General features: G+C 40.1%; 1 protein-coding gene across 1 annotated transcript; it reads left to right on the top strand.

Moving 5' to 3' along the window:
- The first annotated feature begins 5516 nt into the window (after positions 1-5516).
- LOC140888450 (uncharacterized) lies at positions 5517-5912 on the top strand. The gene has a single exon (XM_073296134.1). The coding sequence runs from the start codon at positions 5517-5519 to the stop codon at positions 5910-5912; it is 396 nt and encodes a 131-aa protein (XP_073152235.1).
- The last annotated feature ends 20457 nt before the right edge of the window (positions 5913-26369 follow it).

Genomic DNA, 26369 nt, shown 5'->3' with positions numbered 1-26369 from the left:
AGATCTAGGCTCAAATGATCCACTAAGTTGTGCTGGCATCAACAACTGTTCACGCCTGTTGCTAGTCTCCACAAGACGACAACGGTTCACCAAAGTCTCATAAGATACTGGGTCATCACAGACAACAACCTGTGAGTAGATATCATGGTTCAGGCCTTGTAGAAAGAGATCATACTTTGATGCATCACTCTCATTAATATGAGGACTGTAAGGTAGCAGATCAAGAAATCGTTGCTGATATTGATCAATAGTCATTGATCCTTGCCTCAGAGTAAGCAACTCCATCGATCGTGCTTGGCGAACAGCTGGAGGAAAATATAGTTTCTGGAACTATTGACAAAAATCTCCCCAAGTCACCTGTCCTCTCTCAGTACGTGCCTGAGCAGCTTTGGCATCCCACCAAAAACGTGCTTGATCCTCTATAACAAATTCTAGAACTTCCAGTTTCTGATCCTCAGTACAATCGAAAGCACGAAAAATACTCTCGAGTTTAGACATCCAACTTCTTGCTTGTTCAGGATTCTCGCCTCCCACCAAAGGTTTCGGTCCTACTTGCATGAATTTATTGATAGAGTAGCGACGTCTACCCTCATGATGACGATGTTGATCATCATGATGGCGGTGATGACGATGATGATGACCACCTCCCTGGCCAACACTACCGTGACTCTCGTCAGCCATATCCTGAAAAAAATTGCACATTAAAATCCCAAATGCGCAAGAATTACTCGAAACTAATTCTAAATCCCAAGTACTAATCCCAAAATCTAAACATGCTCTGATACCAAAAAATGTAGTGACCCTGCATGGAATCACCTAGTAACTGGCAACTAATAGCATGCATTAAACTTAATACAGCAAAATACCTAACAGAGTAAAAACGTGCGGAAACATAACCATAATTTACATATTAGCTTAGTATAAAAGTGTCAAGCTTATTCATCAGTAGTGATACAAACATATCGAAATACTTAAAAGTAAACATTATAGAGCTATATCGAATCCTGCTGTATAACTAACTCCTCAAGGCCTGCTCCCTAATCTTGCCTTGAACCACCAGCTCCGTCCATCCTACGACCTGCCCCATGAAATAGGGTGTCCAAGATAACAACTAGGACGTAAGCGCTAACGCCCATTACATAAACATGAGTACACGTATAAATATGATGCATGCAACATGATGACTGGTAAAGGGTCATCTGAAAAGTCATGCTCAGTACCGGCGCCACATGAGTGCTGCCACCGCACGGATCAACCTCTGGGTGCAACCACACTCGTCTAGTACACCAGAGTAGATAGACATAAATGTCCCGCCGTCGCGGTACTCTCAGTGATAGACTATCGAATATAGAGCTGAGCGGCTCTATAGTCAAGTATAACAAGGTATAGGCTCAACGTGTATATGCACATGACATATGAATATAGAAAGCGGTAAATCATATATCATGCCATATAATAATGCCAAATAAATGCAACATATAAACATGTATACTCGCTGGAAATCTCAGTCAATGTGTACGTACCTCTAGGCTAGTTCAAGTATAGTAGATCCTAGGTTCCAAGCCTATATTCAAAAGTTCACCGTATCACTACACAAGTTCTATAAGCCTTAACTAAGCTAATAAGTACTTTCAAAACTCAAATAGATTCCCGGACCATACCTTCGTCCGTAGATAGCCCTTTGAAGATGCTAGTCCTGGATGACTATAACCACAACTTGGTTATTCCAGAACCTCTATTATAACTGATAGGGCCCTCAAGTGTATATCTCACACTATATAACTGAAGAAGGAAACTCGGAATTCGTATTTAGAAATGAATCTAGGAAACCCTATTTATTGGCAAAATTTCCGACCAGGATTGGAACCACCGATCTCGGGATCGAAGCTTCCGATCCAGCTCACGCCTTGCATGCATGACACGCCGGGATCGGAACGTTCGATCCAACGATTGGAGCTTCCGATCTCGCCTCCGATCAACACTTGTCAAAACTCGTGGCTGAGTCATCGGGTAAAGCTGGCAGCCGGAGATCGGAACGTCCGTTCCAGGATCGGAGCTTCCGATCTCGGTGCTTCCGCTGAGCTTCCGAAGTGGCTAGGATCGGAGCTTCCGATCTGGGTTCGGATCTTCCGATCCGGCCCAAATTCAAAAGCCCAAATTCTCTTCCGAAGTCCAATAACACTCCGAAATTGATTAATTACCAACCCTTAATCATGTTTAACATATTATTATCTTAAAATGAGTTCTGGGTTACTACATCTCAGCCATAATCTCCAATTTTTGGGTAAAGAAAATTCTAGTGGATTCAGAAAGTTCGACCGACATAATTTTTCAGGATGCATTCATCAAGTTGGGTATTAGTAATGCACAGTTAACTCCAGTCAACACTCCACTAGTCGGATTTTTCGGAGAAATAGTTGAAGTTTTGGGAGAAGTAACGCTTCCTCTTTCCTGGGTTCTTACCCCAAACGGTCTACTAAGATGGTGAAATTCCTCGTAGTAAAAACTTCATCTGCGTACAACGTGATATTGGGACGACCAAGTCTCAATATATTCCAAGCCATCGGATCGACCTATCATATGAAGCTGAAGTTTCCGACTCCAGGAGGAGTAGGAGAAGCCATTGGTGACCATCGTCTAGCCAGAGAGTGTCATGCGGTGACATTACGGGGTTCAGCAAAAAATCGTAAAAGACAAGTTTCTAGTGAGGAAAGAGCCCCGAGACCAGGAAAATTTTTTCGTGAAAACGGATACATTTGGTGGATGAGGAATCTGAGAGCAAAGAAAGAATAACAGCAACCGAAACTCTAAATCACATAGAAATCGTTCCAAATTATCCCAAGAAGAAACTGAAAATCGGGACCGAATTACCTCCTGAATTGGAAGAGAAGCTGAAAAATTTCCTTGGTCGCAATTTGCACGTGTTTGCTTGGGGTGATGCGCCTCTGCCCGGAATACCTCATGAATATGCGCTCCATCACCTCCGTGTTGATCCAAAAATGAGACCGGTGAAGCAAAAGAAAAGAGCATTTGGCCCAGAGAAAAATCGGCATATAGTCGCTGAAGTGGAAAAACTCTTAGCAGCAAGATACATCAGGTCATTTACATATCCAGATTGGCTTGCAAATGTTGTCTTAGTACCGAAACCTAGAGAAAAATGGCGTTTGTGTATAGATTTCACTGATCTCAACAAGGCATGCCCCAAAGATCCTTTTCCACTCCCAAAAATTGACTTATTAGTTGATTCGACAGCAGGATGCGAGTTGCTCACTTTTCTTGATGCATATCAAGGATACAATCAGATCGTCCTAGCGCCAAAAGACCAAGAAAAAACAAGTTTCATCACTGAGCGGGGAATTTATTGTTATGATGTTATGTCATTTGGGTTGAAAAATGCTGGAGCTACCTATCAACGTCTGATAAATACCATGTTCGAACACTTGATCGGGCGTAACATGGAAGTTTATATAGATGACATGCTCGTCAAAAGTATCCAAGCGTTTAATCACTTGAAAGATCTTGAGAAATGCTTCAGTATACTCAGAAAATACAAGATGAAACTTAATCCGGATAAATGCATTTTTGGTATACGAAGAGGCAAATTCATTGGTTACATGGTGTCAGAACGAGGAATAGAGGTCAATCCTGAAAAAATCAAAGCAATTTTAAACATGAATCTCCCAAAGAGTGTAAAAGGCATCTAAGAATTGGCAGGACGTTTGGCCGTCCTCAACCGATTTATCTCAAGATCTGCAGACAAGGGTTTACCATTCTTCAAAATGATGAGAAGTGGGAAAGGTTTTCGATGGACAGAGGAGTGCCAGCATGCATTTGACGAGTTGAAAGTACATCTGACCTCTCCGCCGATATTGGTAAAACCAAACGAAGGTGACACCCTGTTGATTTATCTAGAAATATCTTCGAAGGTAGTAAGTGCAGTATTGGTCTCTGAAGTAGGACGTGAGCACAAACCAGTTTATTATATCAGTCGAACTTTACACGGAGCAGAATTAAGATATACAAAAATCAAGAAACTGGCACTGGCCTTGGTAACTGCAACGAGAAAACTACGTCCTTACTTTCAATATCATCCAATAATTGTACTCACCAATCATCCTCTCAAACAAATTATCTCGAGTCCTGAAGCATCAGGAAGAATGGTTAAGTGGGTTGTCGAGTTTAGCCAATATGGAATTGAATATCGCCCGCGTCCAGCAATTAAAGCACAGATTCTGGCTGATTTTCTAGTAGAGATGACAGTAACTCAAGAAGAAAGCTCCACTCCGACGTAGATGGTTTATGTCGACGGATCATCAACCTCTACAGGAAGCGGTGCAGGTATAGTTGTGGAAATACCACAGGGAGATAAATTTCAATATGCCGTCAAATTTATTTTTCCTGCAACAAATAATGAGGCAGAGTGTGAAGCTTTCATCATGGGAATTAAATTGGCTTTATCAGTCGGAGCAAAAAAACTGACAATACACAGTGAATCCCAACTTATCGTCAGTCAGATTAATGGAAATTACGAAGCGAAGGAAGATAAAATGCTTGAATACCTCACTCAAGTGAATGAGCTTCTCTCGCGTTTAAACAGCTACGATGTGAAGCAGATACCTAGAGTGGAAAATGAGTCAGCAGACCGCCTTGCCAAGTTAGCAAGCTCTTTGGACAACATTGATAGTAGGAAAATAACATTCCTAACATATGACAAGGAAGAAACGAATGTAAGTGATGTTACAATCTTCTGTGATGGCAACGAAGAACCTAGTTGGAAAGATGAAATAATCGACTATTTGAGGCAGGGTAACCTACCTGCTAACCAAGTCAAAGCTCAAAAACTTAGAGTGAGAGCTGCTCGGTTCACGATCATTGACGGGGAATTGTACAAAAGAGGTTTCTCTTCACATTACCTAAAGTGTCTAACGCCAGCTAAGGGAAACTATGTGCTTCGTGAAATTCATGAAGTAATATGTGGAAATCACTTAGCTGGCAGAGCTCTCGCGGGGAAAGCACTACGCCAAGGATACTTCTGGCCAATGATGAAGCAATACGCTATCGATTTAGGGAAGCATTGTCATGAATGTCAGGAGCATGCTAACTTCCATCACCAGCCGACTACAATCTTGCAGCCCCTGGAAGTCCTTTACCTTTTGCTCAGTGAGGAATGGATTTTGTAGGTCATTTTTCTCCTGCTACCGGACAAAGAAAATTTCTGATATTGTGGATTATTTCACCAAATGGGTCGAAGCTGAACCATTGGCTAAAATATCCGAAAGAGATGTAATCAATTTCTTATGGAAGAATATAGTATGCAGATTTGAAATTTATCAAACCTTGGTTTCAGACAATGGAACTCAGTTCTCTGGAGCGAAAATAAAAGATTGGTGCAAAGGACTTTTCAACAAGCAGTTCTTCACTTCTGTCGGGAATCCTCAAGCCAATAGGAAAACAGAGGTCACGAACCGAACCATTTTACAGCACCTCAAAACACGCCTAGGCAATGCCAAAGGAAAATGGGTGGAGAGTTGCCAAGTGTTCTATGGGCATATCGAACCACTCCACGCTCTTCACTTGGAGAATCTCCTTTCAACCTGGCCTACGGAGCGGAAGCTGTGGCTCATGCCAAAATTGGAGAGCAATCATGGAGAGTGAAACAGTACACTTCATCTGGGAATGACCAAGCCCTCCGAATTTCATTAGACTTGGTGGATGAACTGAGAGATGAATCTTCGACACGAGCCGAGAGATATCGAGCTTGTATGACTAAAGCGTACAATGACAAAGTCAAACCAAGATCTTTTCAAGTAGGAGACCTGATCTTGAGAAAATCTGACATCTTTAAGTCTGTGGGTAAATTGGACCCAAAATGGGAAGATCCGTACAAAGTAATTGAGATTGTGAAGATGTGAACATATCGCCTCCAACATTCAGATGGAAGAATACTTCCGAGACCTTGGAACGTGGCCAACCTGAAGAAATTTTATGCATAAATTGCAACTCTCTCCAACACTAGGCTATATTTACCTTTTTTGTTATTAGCATATTTTTCTTATGTTTTCATATTGAAATTTTGTAATACATTTTTCAACTAATTTGATTATTTTGTTATATAAGCAGATTACTTTGTCGAAAGCATATCATATCTCCTCTCTTATACTAACGCTTACTTACGACATAAACGTCATAGATCCTAGCAATCATAAAAAAAAATTCCCAACAATAAGAGGTTTGGTCAGCCCCATGGGACATTTGAACTTATGACGCTGTAAGAGGTCATGACGAAATAATAATATTACAAGTCCCGGGATACCTCACCACATAAATCTAATAACCAATAATATAAAACCAAATCTGAAAAAATCCCAAATTAACATCCAAGTTTCTACATAGATTTGTTCGGCCCAATCACATGGCCTTGGTTGAAAGAAAACTAATCAATAGTTGAAAATATAATTCAAACAAAAGTTTTAGTCATAAAAAAAGGGAGAAAAAGAAAAACGCTGAAGAAAATGGAGCAGATCTCCGCCTCTTCAAGCCCTTGCCGCCGCCTCCTTCTGTCTGCATTCTGGAACCCCCTTTTATCTGTTGTTTTATCTCCTATTTATATGGCCTTGAAATCACATAAAATAAAGCCCAAAAATTTAAGCTTTTTAATTACCGAGAATTCCATATTCTGAGTCTGCGCGATGCCTCGCTCGAGCGGTAGAAAATCCCTCTCGAGCGAGAAACTTTATGTCCAAAAATCGTATTTTTCCATCCCAAGTCTCGCTCGAGCAGTAAAAAAATCCCGCTCAAGAGAGCTGAATTTTTTGTTGCGCGCAACGATTTTAAAAAATTCATATCTTGAGTTCTAGCCATCGGATCGACTGAAATTTGGACAGCAACTTCAAAACATCTTGAACTTTATTTTGAACGTGGAGATCAGATTTGGATCTCTCTAAAATTAAAATTGAAGTTTTAACCAAGACTGCTCCGTAATTCATTCTTCAAAAATCTATTTTCCTACAAAATTAACCTGGAGAGTGAAATGCACACACATGCACTAAAAACATATAAACACACATAAAACAATACGAATGCATACAAAATAGACATAAAAATAACACAAAATAATGCACACAAAATGTACTTATCAACTCCCCCATAGTTAAATCTTGCTCGCCCTCGAGCAAGACAGACAATGCAACAAACAACAAAGACAAAGTAGGAAAACTTAATGGAATAAATAGCCTCAGAGAAGTTCTATATCAACTAAAAAAAAAACGCCCTCAACTTTTCACAATACACCCTCAGTTTAATGTGAATGTGTGTGTGTGAAATGTTATTTCAGCTACATGCAACTTAGATAGAATCCATTTCAAGACTTCTTAACCTAAAAACACCTCAGTGCAAGAGTCATTGCATGCGCCCATTTCTTCCAATTACCTCTAACAAATACACCTCCCTTGAGATTTATTATTACGCACCATCGGATTTTGCACCCGACATTTTTAAGCCATAATAATTACCCGCGAACTTAGCTATAACTATGATAGGATTCGAATTTAAATACCCTCATCTATAGCCCGGATGAAGCGACAATCCCATTCAACCCACAAACTGAGTTTCAGACTAGGAGATTAGGATTTAAATCCCATGCCCGAAACCTGGATGAAATTGTTATTATTTCTCAAAAATCAAATTATTTCTTTTTAAGAAAATTAACCCCATTTAATCCGCAAACTTAGTCATGAACAAGGTAATTTGGATTTCAATTCCTTGTTCATGACCTGGATGGAGTTGAGTGTTACAAAAAAAATAAAAATTCTATGTCACTTTTTTCAAAATTTTTGGTGCGCTCAAGATCATAAGTGCAATTATTATAGGATCATATAATTCATCGGACACAATTAAGATCACTAAACACCTAGTGCCATGAAATGGTCAAACAGACACAAACTTCATCAATTTTATCACTACAATTCACTGGTCTAACATGTGCTTAAAAATATTCACGGTTCAACCTATGGTTTCTCATATCAAGTCAAGAGCAAAAACAAAATTTTTCTCAACAAAATCAAAACTTCATATCATAATTTTCTCCCAATTATCATCCTACTCTACACACATGCAAACAAAAAAAAAACAAACAAACTATACGATTACAAATGCAGCACATGACAAACACTGAAATAAACTAGTCTACCCTCCCATACTTATCCAAAGCATTTCCCTCAATGCTTCAGAAACAATGAACAATGTTAAAAAAAGAACAAATGTAAAAAAAAAAAATAATAACACTCCCCTGGTCTATGAGTCGTCCACTTTCTTCTTGGCAGTATCAGTTGGAGCCATAGCAGCAGACTGGGTCTAGCATCAGGCATAACAAACTAGCATGGGAAAGAAGCAAAAATCAAATAAAAATAAACATAAACCAAAAATAAAATAAAGAGCAAGGGAAAGAACACTAGGTTTCCTCTCAGTCAGTGCTTTATAGTCTACATCCCGACTATGCAGAAGCAACCATCAAAGAGCGGCTGCCGCCCATAGTAAGAATCATAACCATCAAAGAGCGGCTGCCGCCCATAGTAAGAATCATAGGACTCTACATATGGGTCTTGATTTAATACGCCCTCAAGCTTGGCGTGATGTTTACATGGAAAGCTCGTTGGTCTAACAATACTCTTCAAGAACTGATTATTTTGGAAGGAGACTCCGAATCTAGGCTGAAGCTCATCGAAAATGTAATACTGTGGAGTTGGCGTCAATGGCAAGAAAAGATCTTCTAATGGTGTGCATGTAAAGACCATTGACGAGGTCAAATCTTTCGACTTGTATATTTCTACCTTCTCTGCTGTCACTTCTGACTCCTCTTCAGTTAAAAATTCTTCAAAAATTATTTCTTCATGATTTGGCGTAATTACTTCATCCTCTGCACAGATCTCAGAAAGTGGTTCTATAAAACGCTCAATCTGCTCATCTAAGAAACTCAAAAAATTGATGCGGCTTTCTAAGAACTTATTTATCTCTGCCTGTTGTCGCACGATGTTCTTCAACTGAGCCACATGATCCTCAAATGGTTGGTTCGCAAAATTTGTGGAATTGAATTCTGGAGGATATTGATGACTCCAACTTTGCAGTGAAGGATCACAATTCCAATGGTAGTCGAAATCTGCCATATCATTTAACAAGTGCATAGCACTGTCGTGATCTCTGCTAAGCAAATGACTGCCAATGGCCAAAGCTCCATAATCTACCCAACGTCTTGTTGGCACATCCAACCCACCATAGAAAATTTGAGTTAGCGTGTAGTTTGACAATTCATGATATCGAAATCTGTTTACCAAATCATTGAATCTCTCCCAAGCAACATAGAATGACTCTGAGTATTGCTGGCCAAAACTTGTTAATACCCGTCGATGATCCATCTCCAAGTACCTCACAAGTAAGAATAAATATTTTTATTAATTAAAAATAAAACAAATGAAAGAAAAAAAAATGTCTAGTCTCAAGCAAACAATCTATCTTAATATTAACTGTAGTAACCCGTACCCTAAATTAACGATTAATGAGTATATTAATCATTTAATCATGTTTAGATTAATTAAAACATGATTAATAAAATTTCAATGGATTAACGGAGTTCGGAAATGGACCCAGAATGATCATAAATGACCGGAGGGTCGGGTAGAATGGACGCAATGTTCGTGTAACGGACACAACATTTTGGTCCTCTGATGTCATCCATGACGTCAACAAGATGACGTCATTGCTTACGAAAATGATGGGACATCGGACGCAACGTTCATCGGACGAACGCAACGATGGCGAACGGATGCAACGATGGAGGAACAGGTGTTCCATTCTCTGTCTATAAATAGAGGAGCCGAGGCCTCATTTCAACTCGCCCCTCTACTCTCTTCTCTCTCGTTTCTTAGCCTTTCTAGTTAGATCTAGGGATTTCTAGGCATCATATTGGAATCCAAAAGTAGCGGAGTGATCCCGGTGTCGTAGCGGAGCTGCGCCTAAGTTTTGAGGCAAGTGATAGCAACAGGCTAACGACGGACGCATGTATAACTTTTGCTTCCTAAAAATATTTAGGAGTATGCAATAGCTTAGTTAAGGCTTTTGGAATAATATAATGATATTAGTATCATTTGGCTTTGTAGAGCGGACTATAGGCGTGTACCTAGAGCTGGTAAAGCTTGCCTAGTAGTTGAGGTACGAAAGTACTGTTCGAGATATCCTGACTGAGTATGCATGTATTATGTGACTGCATGATTTATGTGACATGATTTTATGTTGCATGCATTTGTATATTGAGCTATCTCTTTTGAGATTTTTGGTAGTAGGGTTTTACCCTATCCTGTTAGTGGATGGACATCCATAGATTTGGGTCCGGAGTATCAACTGGTATTCGGTATGGGAGCCACCTCCTGAAGCGATGACACAGAGTGCTACATACCAGGGCCCGGTCTGTCTTTGTTATCTGATCCTTGACCTCTAGTTTTAGGTGGTACACTTGCATTCATGTATTTATATAATATGGTATACTCATACTCTCGTGCTGAGTGTTTTATGCTCATGTCTTGTACTTTGTGTATCTGGACACCCTATTCCATGGGGCAGGTTTGCGTTTGGACGAGGCGGGTTGATCCAGGAAGGACTAGGCGGTGGTTGGCCAGTTGGGGGTATCGTCTCGGGTTTTATTTTGATGTATTCGAGATAATAAAATATTTGATATGGTTGTATAATTATTTGGGTATTTACAGATTCCTTTCCTTCGGATTGTATAATGTTTTATTGCTTCCGCAGTTTATTCTGGTTTATTGTTTTAATTAAGTTAATTACATGCTTAAGTTTCTGATTAGTAGGTGATCTCGGTAAGGGTCACTACATTTATGGTATCAGAGCATGCATAGTAATCCTGGGATTTCGATTCTGCATAAGATAACCATGAAGTAAATTTTTTAGATGGCGAATTATGATGATCAGAGTAGCCATGATAGTGGAGGTGGACGTTGGGGAGATGATGATCATGATCATCGTCGAGGGCGCCATCATAGTCATCGTGATGACCATCGTCATTTCATTATGCATGGATTCATGAAGATGGGTCCTAAGCCCTTGGTTGGAGGCGAGACTCCTGAGGATGCTGAGAACTGGTTAGACCGCATGGAGAGTTGTTTTCAGACATTCCGTTGTGCCGAGGAGAAGAAGATGGAGACGCTTGGTTATCTCTTGGAGGGACGATCCCGTAAGTGGTGAAGGTTAACTTCTGTACCGTTCATTGTGGCTAGAGGAGTTGCTACTTGGGCCGAGTTCCACAAAGCTTTTCAGAAGCTGTATTTTCCTCCTGCACTCCTCCAGGCGAAGGCGAGTGAGTTGTTGGGTCTACGTCAGGGAGCCATGTCGATTGATGAGTACCAGCAAAAGTTTTTTTGTGACGCCTAAAATCTATAAATTTTAAATTTCATGCCTAAATTAGTTTTAATGTTTAAAATTCTAAAAGTCCTGGTAATTTAAATGATTTAAATCTCCTTAGAATTTATTTGTATGATATTAAAATTTTAATTGCTTAAATTGCTTGTATTGGGGACTTCCGACTTTGGCGCGCGACAAAGGCGGACACGGCGGGGAAAATCCTTTATTTTAAATATAGGTGACCTAAATTTCATGAGAGGTGAAGAAAATAAATAAAATCTTTATTTTTAGATTTATCATTTAAGAAAAATCGCGTAAGCATATTTTCGCGCGTAATTCTTTAAATTTTTAAAATTAGCCTTTTTGGACCCGAAAAAGTGAAATTTCATTCTTGGCATTTAAATTTTAAGATTCTAGACTTAGAAATTTAAAATAGGGGCAATTCTACAAGCTAAAGTTGTGAAATCTAAACTAGCACTTTTATTAGTCAAAGCGCACTTTTTGACTTGTCCTACTCTCACACACTCACACCTATACATACATATACATATTATTTCACACCACAACTTAAACCCTAGCTTTCTAATCCTAATCTATCCGCCACTCACCCTCATTTTCTCCCCTCTCTCAAGCCTTCACCCATTTCTCCCCCTTGAAGCTCACGGCCGCCCATTTCCCTTCTCCCCTAGCCACCGGCCGTCCTCTCCAGCCACCAGCCGCCGTCCAGCCGCCGTGAAGGCCACATATGAGGCTTGTCCTGCCCTAGGTCGTGAGTTCTAGGGTGCCCAACCCTTCCTCTTCCTTACTTGTTGCAAGTTTGAGGCAAGACTTCTTTCCTCCTTTTTAAAAATCCAAGTATAGAGTATATGTGTTATGTTTCTTGGCCTTACCTTGAGTTTCTTACATTTTGAATGTGATTTTGTGTGTGTATGTGTTCGTCTATGGTAGTGGATGGGGCATGGTTGGGCCTTTTTGTGAAAATGCACATCCTAGCTTACAAATTTGAAGTTGGAGGAGTTTCTTGCATAAAAAATGGATTATTGCATGAGTTGAATGAAAAAAATTAAGTATGTATTATGCTTCATTTTCGGCCCTTGTTGTGTGTGTGGGTGTTCGATTCTAATCCCACATGATGTTGGTTGATTTGAAAATTTCATATGTTTGGAATGATGTAAATCGAATTGAGTTGCGGCGTTTGAATCGAAAATTGTTGCGTGAATGGATGAATGGAGTTTAGGGGCTGCCATGGGATGTTCATGGGATTGCACATGTGTAATTTTATGTGTTTGAGGAGGGTTATAGGGCTGTTCATGGAGTAATTAGGTTGAGTGTCGGTTAGTAGAGTTTTGAAGTCGTCGGGCTAGCGGTTTGGGCAAAAGAGAGAATTAAGGTAGTGTCGGGCTAGAGCCTTGTCCAAGGGCCCTAGCTGGTCACCTAGGCATGTTTACTAGTTGTTCTCATGGGTTTTTGAGGTGCCATAGGTTGAGGGATGAGCTCGGAGTCCATAGTTGTAAGTTTTCCAAAACAGAATTTTTGCCATCGAGTCTTGTATCAGGAAACCTGGTCTGATAGGGTTGGTTTCTGAGGTCTTGACAGGGTCTACACATGATTTTCTTAATGTATGTGATGTTAGGATCGTTTCGGTGTAAATTGGGCGTATTTCGGATAAGAATCGATTAAGTTATGTACGTTTTAATTTGGAGTGTCGTGAGCAGATTTTTCTATTGACTATGGGCTGTCCGGGAGTCTAAGTTATCGAGTTTGTTTGGGCCATTATATAAAGGATAATACTGGTCATAGGAGTATTTTAAGGTGTGTTTGAGGTGCCGGTTCAAACGGGAAGTCTTTTGAATTTTAATCGGATGAGTTATGGATTTAATGGGTTAACAGTTCGAGTTAGGCCCTTGTGAGCGTAAAGTTAAGTGGAAGGAGAAAAACCTTTAAAGTGAGAGTGCTCCCCTACACTCCAATCATCCATAAAATTTATGTCATGCTATGTTTTGAGTTTATGTCATTTAAACTATTCAACGTCATTTATTCGTGTGTGTGACTTCAAAGTTAATTAAAGATCTAGTCCCGAAGTCTTATAAAAAAATGCTTATGAAGGTAAAAGTTGAAATGAGAAAATGTTAAATGAAGGAAAGTTAAAGAATGAAGTGAGTTGGTTGTGACTTAGACGTGCAATGATGGGTCGGGGGATGCCCTGGTTCACTTGCCAAATGACGTGTAGTACGATGTCGAGAGACATCTCGGTTTCCCTACCAAATAGACGTGTAGTACGAGGTCGGGATCAATCTCGATTTCCCTACCAAATGGATGTGTAGTACGAGTTCGGGAGCAATCTCGATTTTCCTACCAATTAAAGGGCAATGTGGGTCCAGAGAAATCTTGGCTTCCTTGCCGGCATTGTATAATATAACTATCTGTCGATCAAAATCATAGTCACAATCGAGGATCCAAATTCAAAAGTAAAAGTAAAGGATGAATGAATCATGGTTGTGTTTTTCACCGCATATTGCTATTTTTCTTACTTCGGGCATGTTATGACTTTTTCCCTTCGTGTGATAATCTTAAGTGTACTGAGTACTATTTTTAGTATTATGCATTATTTTGAACCCTTCCTGTATTATTCAAATCTTGCTGCGCTTTTAGGCTCACTACTATGCTTGGTGCAGGTGAGTATGCAGACGAGGCTGCGGGGCAGGATTTCCAGGGTCCGTAGGTGTTCCGTGGCACGCCCTGACCGTTGCTGCTCTTTTCTTTCCGCATTATGTCATTGTAATAAATATTCACTGTCGTATGTCGTTTTCTTTTCAATAGCAGGATGTGTTATTCCCTGCAATTATGTTGGCATGTAGACACTTTATATTTTTCCTTTCGTCTGGCGTCAAACCAGTTACTGTTCATGCTTGCCTTGTGGGATGTTTACCTCGGGTTGAGGTTTATTTTAAACTGCTATTTGAGACAGGTGGTTTATTATTCAAATAAATAGGTCATGCCATTTTTTTTAAAAAATTTTTCCGTATTTTCTTTATTTATTTAAATATTGGAGTTAGCGTCGTTTCATTTTTGATTTGTTGTCCTATTGCCCTGAGATTGCTGACAGATCCGAGATGAAGTATAATCTGTTTCTTCAAGGCCTTAATCCAGAGATTAGTGACCGGGTAGCGGTTGGTGATGATATGACTTATGAGGGATTGGTGAGCCGATGTCGCTAGGCAGAGGATAGCATTCGTCGTAACAGGTCTTTCTCTCAGTCTAGGTCTGCGAGTTCCTTGGGTCCCCATGCACAGTCTTTCAAGAAGTATGGATCTACTTCTTCTTCCTCTGGTTCCGGTGGAGTTGTATGTTTTGGGAAGAAAGATAAGTGCGACCATTGTGGGAAGAATCATCCGACGGACAGATGCAGTAAAGCTTCTGGGACATGCTTTCGATGTGGAGAGTTCGGTCATCTCCGGAGGTATTGTCCACTAGCTGAAGGAGGCGGTTCTGGTTCAGGTTCAAGAACGGGTTCTCAGGCTACCGTTCAGCAGAGATTGCAGGGACAGTCTGCTGGGAGTTCTCATCTGAAGCCGCGAACATCTAGTCAGGTGTTTACCTTAAGGCATGATCAGGCAGTGGAGGATAATGAGAGGGTCATCGCTGGTACATTTCTGTTATATGGCATGCCTGCTCTTGTACTCATTGACACTGGTGCATCTCATTCCTTCATTTCTGCATGTTTTGTTAAGAAGTATAAGTTACCATGCATTGCACTAGACATAAAGATTTTTGTTTCTACTCCGACGGGCCAATCTGCTGTGGCTAAGCGTCTAGTGATGAGTTTCCCTTTAGAGTTTGAAGGGAACATTCTGATATCGAATCTCATGGTTCTTGCGATGGAGGATTTTGATTGTATTATGGGGTTTGATATATTGACTACCTACCGAGATTCAGTGGACTGCTATTAGAGGTTAGTACACTTTCATCTGGTTGGGGGTGATAGCTGGTTTTTATATGGTGAGGGAGCGCGACCTTCGATGCCGTTGGTATCAGCTTTGAGAGCCTATCGAGCTCTAGAGTCTGGAGGGGAAGGCTACCTCATCTATGCAGTTGATTTGTCCGCTGAGAGCGTTGGTATAGAAGGTATACCAGTTGTGAATGAATTCCCAGATGTTTTTTTAGATGAGATTCCGGGTTTTCCGCCTGTTAGGGAAGTCGAGTTTGGCATAGAGTTGATGCCAGATACTTCACCTATTTCTCAAGCACCGTCTCTTCTGGCTCCGTCAGAGATGCGTGAATTGAAGAATCAGTTGCATGATCTTTTGGATAAGGGGTACATTCGTCCTAGTGTATCTCCTTGGGGAGCTCCTGTTCTCTTTGTGAAAAAAAAGGATGGGTCTATGCGGTTGTGCATTGACTATCGGAAGTTGAATCGAGTTACTGTGAAGAAAAAGTATCCTTTGCCTCGTATTGATGATGTGTTTAATCAGCTGCAGGGTACTTCGGTTTACTCCAAGATTGATTTGAGATCTGGGTATCATCAGATGAGGGTCCGAGATCAAGATATATCCAAGATTGCATTCCGTACCCGATATGGGAATTACGAGTTTCTAGTGATGCCATTTGGGCTGACTAATGCGCCGACTATATTTATGGATCTCATGAACCGTGTCTTCAGGGAGTTTTTAGATAAGTTTGTCATGGTTTTCATTGATGACATTCTGGTTTATTCGCGTGATGTGGAAGAGCATGCTTCTCACCTGCGGTTGGTGTTGCAGACTCTTCAGGATATGTTTTATGCCAAATTGAGTAAGTGCGAGTTTTGGAGGGATCGAGTGGTTTTTCTTGGCCATATCATATCCAGGGATGAAATTTCTGTTGATCCGAGTAAGGTTGAGGTTGTGTTGAATTGGTCGCGTCCGACAACATTGCTGAGATCCGCAGTTGTTTTGGTTCTAGCAGGGTATTATCGTCGCTTCATTGCGAATTTCTCTCAGCTAGCTCGACCTTTGACGCAGCTTACTCGAAAAGGTGTTGATTTTGAGTGGTCCTCAGAGTGAGAGGAGAGCTTCTGTGAACTTCAATGATGATTGACTTCTGCAACTGTGTTGGCATTATCGTCAGGATCTGGAGGGTATGTGGTCTACACAGATGCTTTTCTTCAGGGGTTAGGTTGTGTTCTGACTCAGCATGGACATGTGGTTGCATATGCTTCTAGACAGTTTAAGGTTCATGAGGATATATATCCAGTGCATGATTTGGAGTTGGCAGCTATTGTTTTTTCTTTGAAGATTTGGCGTCATTATCTGTATGGCAAAATTTTTGAGATCTTCACATACCACAAGAGTCTCAAGTATTTGTTCACTCAGACAGACTTGAACATGAGACAGAGACCTTTGATGGACTTGCTGAAGGATTATTTTTGTGAGATTAAGTACCATCCGGGAGCTGCTAATCTCACTGCTGATTTCTTGAGTCGCAAGGTGCGATTGTCCGCACTTCAGAGTTGTTCGATGTCTCGAGAGATCGAGGATTGTTATTCTCCAGGGTATACCTTCAAGCACAAGAAGGGTATGCAGGGTATCCAGATGTTTGCGATATTATCTGAGCCAGATTTGTATTCGCGAATTCGGGATGCTCAGATTTCTGATTCGATGACCCAACGTTTGGCTCGTCTATCCAACGAGGATAGTACATCTGGATTTCACCATCAGTCAGATGGTTTTCTGTGTTTGTTGGGTCGGCTTGTGATTCCGGAGGATGAGGATCTGCGGGGGAAATATGTTTCTTCATGTTGTTTTAATTTGATACTTAAGATCTAATTTCGAGGAAGAAATATCTTAAGTGGGGGAGAATGTAGTAACCCATACCCGAAATTAACGATTAATGAGTATATTAATTATTTGATCATGTTTAGATTAATTAAAACATGATTAAAGGAATTTCTAATGGATTAACGGAGTCCAAAAATGGACCCAAAATGATCAGAAATTACCGAAGGGTCGGGTATAACGGACGCAACGTTCGTGGAACGGACACAACGTTCATGGAACGGACACAAAATTCTGGTCAGCTGATGTCATCCGAGACATTAGCAAGATGATGTCATTGATTACGAACATGATGGGACATCGGACGCAACGTTCATCGGACAGACGCAACGATGGCGAACGGACGCAATGATGGAGGAATGGACGTTCCGTTATCTGTCTATAAATAGAGGAGCCGAGACCTCATTTCAAATCGCCCATCTCCTCTCTTCTCTCTCGTTTCTTAGCTTTTCTAGTCAGATCTAGGGAGTTCTAGGCATCCTATTGGAAATCCAGAAGTAGCGGAGCGATCCCGGCGTCGTAGCGGAGCTGTGCCTAAGTTTTGACGCAAGTGACATCAACGGGCTGACGACGGACAAAGTTATAGCTTTTCTTCCTAAAAATATTTAGGAGTATGCAATAGATTAGTTAAGGTTGGAATAATATAATGATATTAGTATCATTTGGCTTTGTAGAGCGGACTATAGGCGTGGACCTAGAGCTAGTAGATCTTGCCTAGTAGTTGAGGTACAAAAGTACTGTTCGAGATATCCCAACTGAGTATGCATGTATTATGTGACTGCATGATTTATGTGACATGATTTTATGCTGCATGCATTTGCATATTGAGCTATCTCTTTTGAGATGTCTGGTAGTAGGGTTTTACCATATCTTGTTAGTGGATGGACATCCATTGGTTTGGGTCCGGAGTATCCATTGGTATTCGATATGGGAGTCACCTCCTAAAGAAACGGCACAAAGTGCTACATACCAGGGCCCGGTCTGTCTTTGTTATCTGATCCTTGGCCTCTAGTTTCAGTAGGCGGTACACTTTCATTCATGTATTTATATAATACGGTATACTCATACTCTCGTGCTGAATGTTTTATGCTCACGTCTTGTACTTTGTGTATCTGGACACCATATTCCATGTGTCAGATTTGCGTTTGGACAAGGCGGGTGGATCCAGGAAGGACTAGGCGATGGTTGGCCAGTTGGGGAATCGCCTAGGGTTTTATTTTTATGTATTCGAGATAATACAATATTCGATATGGTTGTATAATTATTTTGGTATTTACAGATTCCTTTTCTTGGGATTTTATAATGTTTTATTGCTTCCGTAGTTTATTCTGGTTTATTGTTTTAACTAAGTTAATTGCAGGCTTAAGTTTCTGATTAGTAGGTGATCTTGATAAGGGTCACTACATTAACTGAACAGTCCCCAAAAATTGCGCCAAAAAATTGACCGCTTAATTCGGTATTTACTAGCAAGTGAATTAGGTCAAGTAATAGTAAGTGGACAGAGAATCCAAGTATCGATCCCACAGGGACTGTTGTCAATTCTCAAGAAATAATTATTTTACTTAATCTAGTAAAAATCATAAAAATCAATTTGATTTAAATAAAAACTTCTTAAGAAATAAGAATTATAATATTTGAAAAGAAAATTTAATTAAAACGAGACAACCAAAACACACGTAGGTACCGAACAAATTATGAAACATGTAGTCAATTCAGGACTCAGATTTAATCTTAAATTACGGTGGATTCTCCTAACTTGTTCAAATGTCTATTCCTAAAACAATCAAACCTATTCAAATATTGACGGATTAATTTTTCATAATTCTAATCAAATTTAAATGCATGAAGAACTGTGAGAATTCGGTTTTCACCTAGCACCGCACACTGAAATCGAATACTATTTCTAGTCGGTTTTACCATAAGTCAACTATTAGAGTGATCAAAATCAATTCCTCATCTGTCGACTTGGAATCGATTAAGATGCAAGCAAACAATTGACCAGATCATTCACAAGACAAATATAAATCTAATAACCAATAATATAAAGCCAAATCTGAAAAATCCCAAATAAACATCCAAGTTTTCTACATAGATTTGTTCGGCCCAATCACGTGGAATTTGTTGAAAGAAAACTAATCAATAGTTGAAAATATAATTCAAATAAAATTTTTAATCATAAAAAAAAAGGCAGACAAAGAAAAACGCTGAAGAAAATGGAGCAGATATGTAGCGACCCAACCCGGATCCACTACCTAATCAGAGTTTAGAGCATAATTAAGTATGCATTAAATACATTGTTGCAGAAGACTTAAATAAAAGCGGACCGGTAGAATACAATCGGTTAAACAAACTGGATTATACAACCAAATCGAATAAGATTAAATAAAAGCTACAACTAATCCTGCTGTCTCCAAGGTCACTGGCCTCTCCAAGACACTGGGTACACCACCTGTACCTGCCCTGTCGAATAGGGTGCCCAGACATACAAAAAATACTGGACGTAAGCGACTACGCTCAATACGGAAGCAATGATATATAAATATATGCAGTACATAAGTGTATTTAAAACAAGGGTAAATCAGTATACTCAGGGGCGCCAGGAATATACAGGGCAATGTTGGATAGCTATGCTGCGGTGCTGCTCCTATTTCCCCTATCAACTATAGCGTCAAAACCCATCGCCGTGGCCGCTCTTAGTGATAGCAAAACCAGGGGTTGAGTGTCCCCAGACACGAATCCATAAGGAGTATCTCATCACCGATGGAAACTGTCATGACTCACATCATACCAGATGCAGTTTACCGTAAAAACATGCATGTGCTAAAGCCGTATAACATATAAAACACATAGCACATACTCATGAAACACATATACTATTTATCATACTGGTCATCTCAGTCAGTACTTACTTACCTCACTAAAGGTAGTCCTAGCAGTCCCACTCTAGGTTCTCAAGCCTATCATCAGCTCTACAATGCAAATACCCATGCATCATCATTTAAGTTCTAAAAGCCTTAATTAAGCTATTCCATACTCTTAAATATTTTTAGGAAGCCAAAGTTATACATGCGTCCGTCGTCAGCCCTTTGCTGTCGCTTGCCTCAAAACTAGGCCACAACTCTGCTACGACTCCTGGATCGCTATGCCACTTCCGAATTCTCAATAGGACAACTAGAAAGTATAATACTAGCTAGAGGAAGATATCAGGAAATGGTGCACTTGAGAATGAGCTCGGCTGCCCCTTTTATAGAGAATGTTCGGACCGTTCGATCCCATGTTTGGACCGTACGATCCAGTTCGGAGCATCTGATCCCTCCGTCCAAACTCCCTCAGCCAACCACATGTCTAGCTTCCAGAGGACGCCTGCCGACACAAGTTCGGAGCCTCCGATTCGTCTTCGGATCATACAAAGTCACCCTTGTGATGTCACCAATGACTTATTATTCCAGGACAGCTGACCATGCACAATCGGATCCTCCGATCTGAGTTCGGATCGTCCAAACTCTACAGACCTTTCGATCCTTGGCTCCGTTCCCAGTTCAGATCCTTCGAACCGAGTTGGGATCGTCCAAACTATGCCCATCCGAACATCTTCAGGCCCTCCAAACTTGAATACTTCGGACCATACGATCTTAAGTTCGGATCCTCTGATCTTGTCTAAGACTCGGAATCTTCCCGGCTATTTTTGAGTGTTCTGAGTCCATTTTCGGACTCCGTTAATCCATTTGGAATTTTTTTAATCATGTTTTACTTAATCTAAACATGATCATGCAATTAATTACTCATTAATCATTAATTCTGGATACGGGACATTAACTTCTCTCCCCTTAAAATATTTATTCCTCGAAATCTAGGGTAAAACCATGAGAACGTATTAAAACCCCAACTGGTTTGTACCATTGTCCAACCATCTACTGGTTCCTCAACCATACTCTGTGCAGAACACTTATAGTTGGGAATCACCAATCCCAACACTGTTCTTGACCCAACAAAATATGAATCTCTCCTCAAGAGGATTCAATCGACACAAGGTTATATATACTTCAACGTAACTGGTTATAACGATCCCCAGACTGGTTACCTTTCCCTTGCTCTTCGAAAGCAAAGATCAGCTTCTAAAGCAATACTAGGAACTAAGATCACCAAGTCTAGTACCAATCACAGTTCACGTCTCTTAATACAATTCAACATTGTGTTATGATGAAAACTCTCATCACTTGACAATCATGTCATAAGGTCTTCTCTTAACCATTGGTCTGCGAAGCCATGCATACACAACAAGGATAATGCTCCTAATAGTTATAAACACTTGCAATCACTGGACACACATCAAGACTAAGACAAGCTCCCATCCAAAATGCTCTACCAGGACATTCCACAGTACATAGGCATATGGAAACACTTCTTATCCTGTCTCAAAACTCGACAGTCATTTGCACCTGGTATAACTCATCTCGGAGTCTCTGATGCCACCATCATCACTAGCTACCTATCACACATCCGACTATTGTCCATTGCTAAAACGCAATATCCTTAACAAACAGTCCGCACGGATGTGACCCATTGTCTAGAAGAACGAAGTCATTTCATCGCGCTCTTGCGAAGTCTTCAATCCCAAATAAAAACCTCGTTTGTCACTAAGTCAATCATCTCAAAGGCATCGCACACTGCATGCTGGGGAATTAGTGACAATATCCTGCTAGATCTCGAGAACTAGATCCTAGATAATGTCACAATTCACAATCAGACCACTAATGTCTTCTTGCTAATGTCTATTAGCATTTCCAACTACTCGTCGGACCCAAACACAACGGTATACTTAGATGTCATTACAGAAACACTGCATCGAAATGTTCAGTTGACAACCTTCACTATTGTTGTTCAATGGAAAACTCCCACATGAAGCAGAAACATGATCCTTTCCTGACCATTGCTACCACTAAGCAATTGATTGGATCAACCTCAGCTTCTCTTGAACAAGAAAGCACTATCTTGGGAAAACTACTAATTTCTTTGCTTGCTTCTACTGTCAAGTTATCACCTAAATTGACCATACAAGGAAAATTTCAATCGTCCTCGATTACAATAATCCCAAAATATTCATATCCGGCAACCCTAAAGACTCTAAATTACCCAAATCACCGACTGCTCTGTACCAAGTACTCATCTCTTAAGCACTATGAGACTGTAACGCCCCAAATTTATCGTAATTGACTTTATTTGAGATAATCAGAGATTACAGAGTTGAAGAGCCGACTTGATTTTGACCAGAGTCTATTTTGCAAATTTTAGAATATTCAGGGACTAAAATGAAAATTTGGGAATTGTTAGATATTTAAGAAAGATTTGACTCATTCCACCCCCACTTCATCTTCCCCAAATGTCTCCTCCCCTCCATTGAAGCAAGAAACGTTTCTTCAATCTTTGGAATTCTTCGGTTTTGTCGATCTGTCCGTTAGAATTTATTTCTTAAGGCAGATTAGCGATCACGACTGCGAGAGCTTTGTTCTATTGTAAGTTTTTCTTCGATCGAACACTAACTATTTTTCGGATGTTTTTAGAATCGAGTGAGTTTCTGATAGGATGTTCTTGAGATAGTTCTTATCGATTATTCTCAGTCATTTTTGAAATAGAGCGTCGTTCGGAATTGTTATGAATTTTCTTGTGATTTTCGAGAATTTGAGTTTTGATATTTGTTTGTTTTGAGTTGTTATTGATGATGTGATATTGGTTTGAGTATATTCGATGCGTATACTGCTGTTTGTGATTTTGGATTGATCAGAATATAGCCGTTATGCCGCCGGTTTGAGTTGAGGGCTATAGTTTGGTTTGAAATGGATTTGAACCGTTTTCAGTCAAGTGTGATTGTCGATATTGATCTCGAGCCTTTGTTACTTCTTTTACATATTCGTTCGAAGGCCATTGAGTTGCAAGGTTGCAGGAGTTGAATCGTTTTGAAGGTTTGGAGAATCGATGTATTAAGAAGAGGTATAAGACAACTTAGACTGGAATGGAACGAGTGACTCGAATCCGAATTGATTCGAGTGTTCCGAAGAAATCACATACTTTCATGTTAATTGATTTACTTGAATTTATTGAATGAGTTATATTTGGCATTGCATTCATATTGAGCCAAATGATTTATTTAATTTTGAGTTAGACGTTTTGAGAATTATTGCAGGGGGCATTGGCAGGCAAATTACTGCAATGACCGACTTAACCCTTTATAATTGCTTCAGAGTCTAGAGGATTGAAGTACACATATTCCACCTCGAAAGGGGAGTTCGATGTGATTGTTTGTTGTATTTTATCCTCGGGATCCCAATAGAAAAAGAGAATAACCGGAGTACCTTTTGATTATCCAGACTTGATAATCCCGAATTTTAAAGACATGCATTTAATTTTAGATTCCTCTTTGAATTGCATTGTTGATAATTGTATATCATTAGTTGATGTATTGAATGATATTACATGTTTGTTGCTTATACTAGGAATGTTATTCTCACCGGATTATCCAGCTGTTGTCTTGTCTTTGTATCTGTGCTTGACAACAGGTGGGGCAAGACCGAGTCAGAGATCGAATGGCTAGGTGTTCAAGTTGATAGAGTGAGGCCTTGTTGTTTTAAAAGTTGAATATGTAATCGAACTTTGATTGTATTCGAACTCGTTATGTTTTGTATTGAATAAGCTAGACTGATGCATGTTCTACTATTTTGTGATTGTATGAACTCTAGAACTACCTTGTATTATTTAGATTGGGTTTTGATGTTGAACTAAGAACTTATATTATCGTACATGTTGTTTAATCTTGAACTTGTTTTGATTGCGTTGAACTTTGGAAATTAGTGAATCATGTTGTTTTCGACTCGTTTGATGTTATTCGAACTCCTTGTTATTGTAGTTTTTGATTGAGGTATCGAGATGGAACCATTGCGGGTTTTAAATATTTATTTTTTTATTGAGAGGCCAGAGGGCGCACCCGCGCCAAAACCTCCAGATAGTTGGTTCGCCCAAGGCGCACCCGCACTCTAGGATGGCGCACCCGCGCCCAAACCGCTAGTGTGGTGGCTTGGCCAGGGCGCACCCGCGCTATAGGACGGTGCACCCGCGCTGCACTATTCATAAAAATTTTTTTGAAATATTCTTGGTTATCTTTTGCTTATCCTTATTGTTGCCCCTTAAGATATGTTTAGTGATCGAGATGCCTCACAGAGACAAAATACTATCTTAAGTATTTTGATTGCTATGCCCTAATCATCACTGATTGGGCTCAACATCATCGACCTCGTCGATCCACCATGACTCGCACTTAGCTGGCTAGTGGAAACCACATCAGACCACCACTGATCTTCTAACCTATGTGGCTCGATCAATAACCTCGAATCGGCTGCCACAAGTCTACTATTCCCAAACACTTGAAATACCCAAATCGCTCTGGTTTCAATGTGCCTATGCTCGATAGTCAGACAATAACTATTAGTAGTCTATCGGCACAATATCGCGCCTTACTACTAACATCTGCCTCGTACACTAGACTTAATCCCCCTAACTCTGACAGAGTTAGACAATAGCCACTAGTAGTCATTAGTACAAAACCTGCACCATTCTGGACGTACTATCAACTGTCATTGAACATGCGTTTGTAATTATATCCCTTGGTATGACTATGCAACAAATCAAGACTAAGGTAGCTTCACTTGATAGTCCATCTGGAACATCCAGCCAAAGAATCACTAGCGAAATCATGCTTCCCTCATGTCTCGAACAATCCAGTACAGTCCTTAGCACCTGATATAATCCATTACTGATGAAGTTTATCATCATGGATCAATACTCATATCCGAGTCAAATCCCAAAACATATTACAACCCAATAACCTGGATTATTCCTATCACAAGGAACATCGTTCTGCCCCTCGAAATCCCAGATAGTTACTAGTAGAATTCATCTACCTACTAGATCTATTAGTCTAGTGCTACGCCAATCGAAAGCAAAAAATATCTACTTAGAATAATCAATCAAGGAAAATCTTCCAAGACTAATTCTGACAGTAGAATCCCAAGTTCGTATCTCTGAAGGTCAGACGATAACTACACTCTCTATACCATACTTGGTATCAATCCAATCCAAGGTCATACCCCATCGTAACTGTCGCCAAATCCCTAGACTGAGTAGCCTCCCCACCGCCGATCCTGAAGCATGAAGGCTCCCAAGCAACCTCTGAAGTACAAATACTCTCAGTGTAAAATTGGCATAGGGTCGTGCCCGATCACGTCTAGTCCCGGTCAAAGTCCACAACTCTTGGTATAACTCAACCCGGTACCCTGATGAGATTCCATCATCACATGGCAACAACCTAAAAGGTCAATAACAACCAACTGTCCTAATAAAACAACCTACTCAATGTTCTAAACCGAATAATATTCCCATGCCTCCAGATGAATCACCTCATCACTGGTACTAACTTAGTCCACTGGCTATCTAGGTCAATCCTAAGAAAATGCCTAGACTAATCACAAGCCAAGCAGTTACAACTGGCTTACTCAAAACCCATGAGCTACGATAGTTGAACACTAATAAACTAGAACCAATTTCCAATTAAACATTGCAATAATCCACGAATCGCTGGATAATAATACATTAATCATCTTTTCAAGTTTATGTACAATTTTCTTTATTACAAGCCCATGTAATACATACAGTATTCAAAATACAATGAAAATGTACAACCATTAACTTGAAATGATACAACCAAAGTATGATGATTCATTACAACTGAAATACTGTTTACAACTACAACATTACAATATTTAAAATCATCGTACTAGTCTTTGTTTCTTGAGCATGAAGCTTCTCATCGACACACGAATCAATAAGCGTACTCCTGCCCAAATCTCTCGGTATCTCGTTCTGCCAAGACTTCCGAAGAAATAACTCGAGCTCGCTAACCAGCTATGCGCTGCAACAATGCCTGTCAGTCAACCTCTTCTGCTCACAATCTACCGTCAGCGTTCTTTTTGCATCCATATCATGCTTTGGAACATAAAGTTTCCCGTGTTCATACCAAATGCATCGATACAAGTATACCGGCAAAACCATGTTCTGCATGAGGTTAATGACCTTACGCTCGAACTCAGTCATGCCTTAGCC

The sequence above is a fragment of the Henckelia pumila genome, chromosome 3 (assembly GCF_033568475.1).
Source record: "Henckelia pumila isolate YLH828 chromosome 3, ASM3356847v2, whole genome shotgun sequence".
Taxonomy (NCBI): domain Eukaryota; kingdom Viridiplantae; phylum Streptophyta; class Magnoliopsida; order Lamiales; family Gesneriaceae; genus Henckelia; species Henckelia pumila.
Note: the sequence above shows the minus strand (reverse complement) of the source record. Positions and strands in the feature narration are given on the sequence as shown.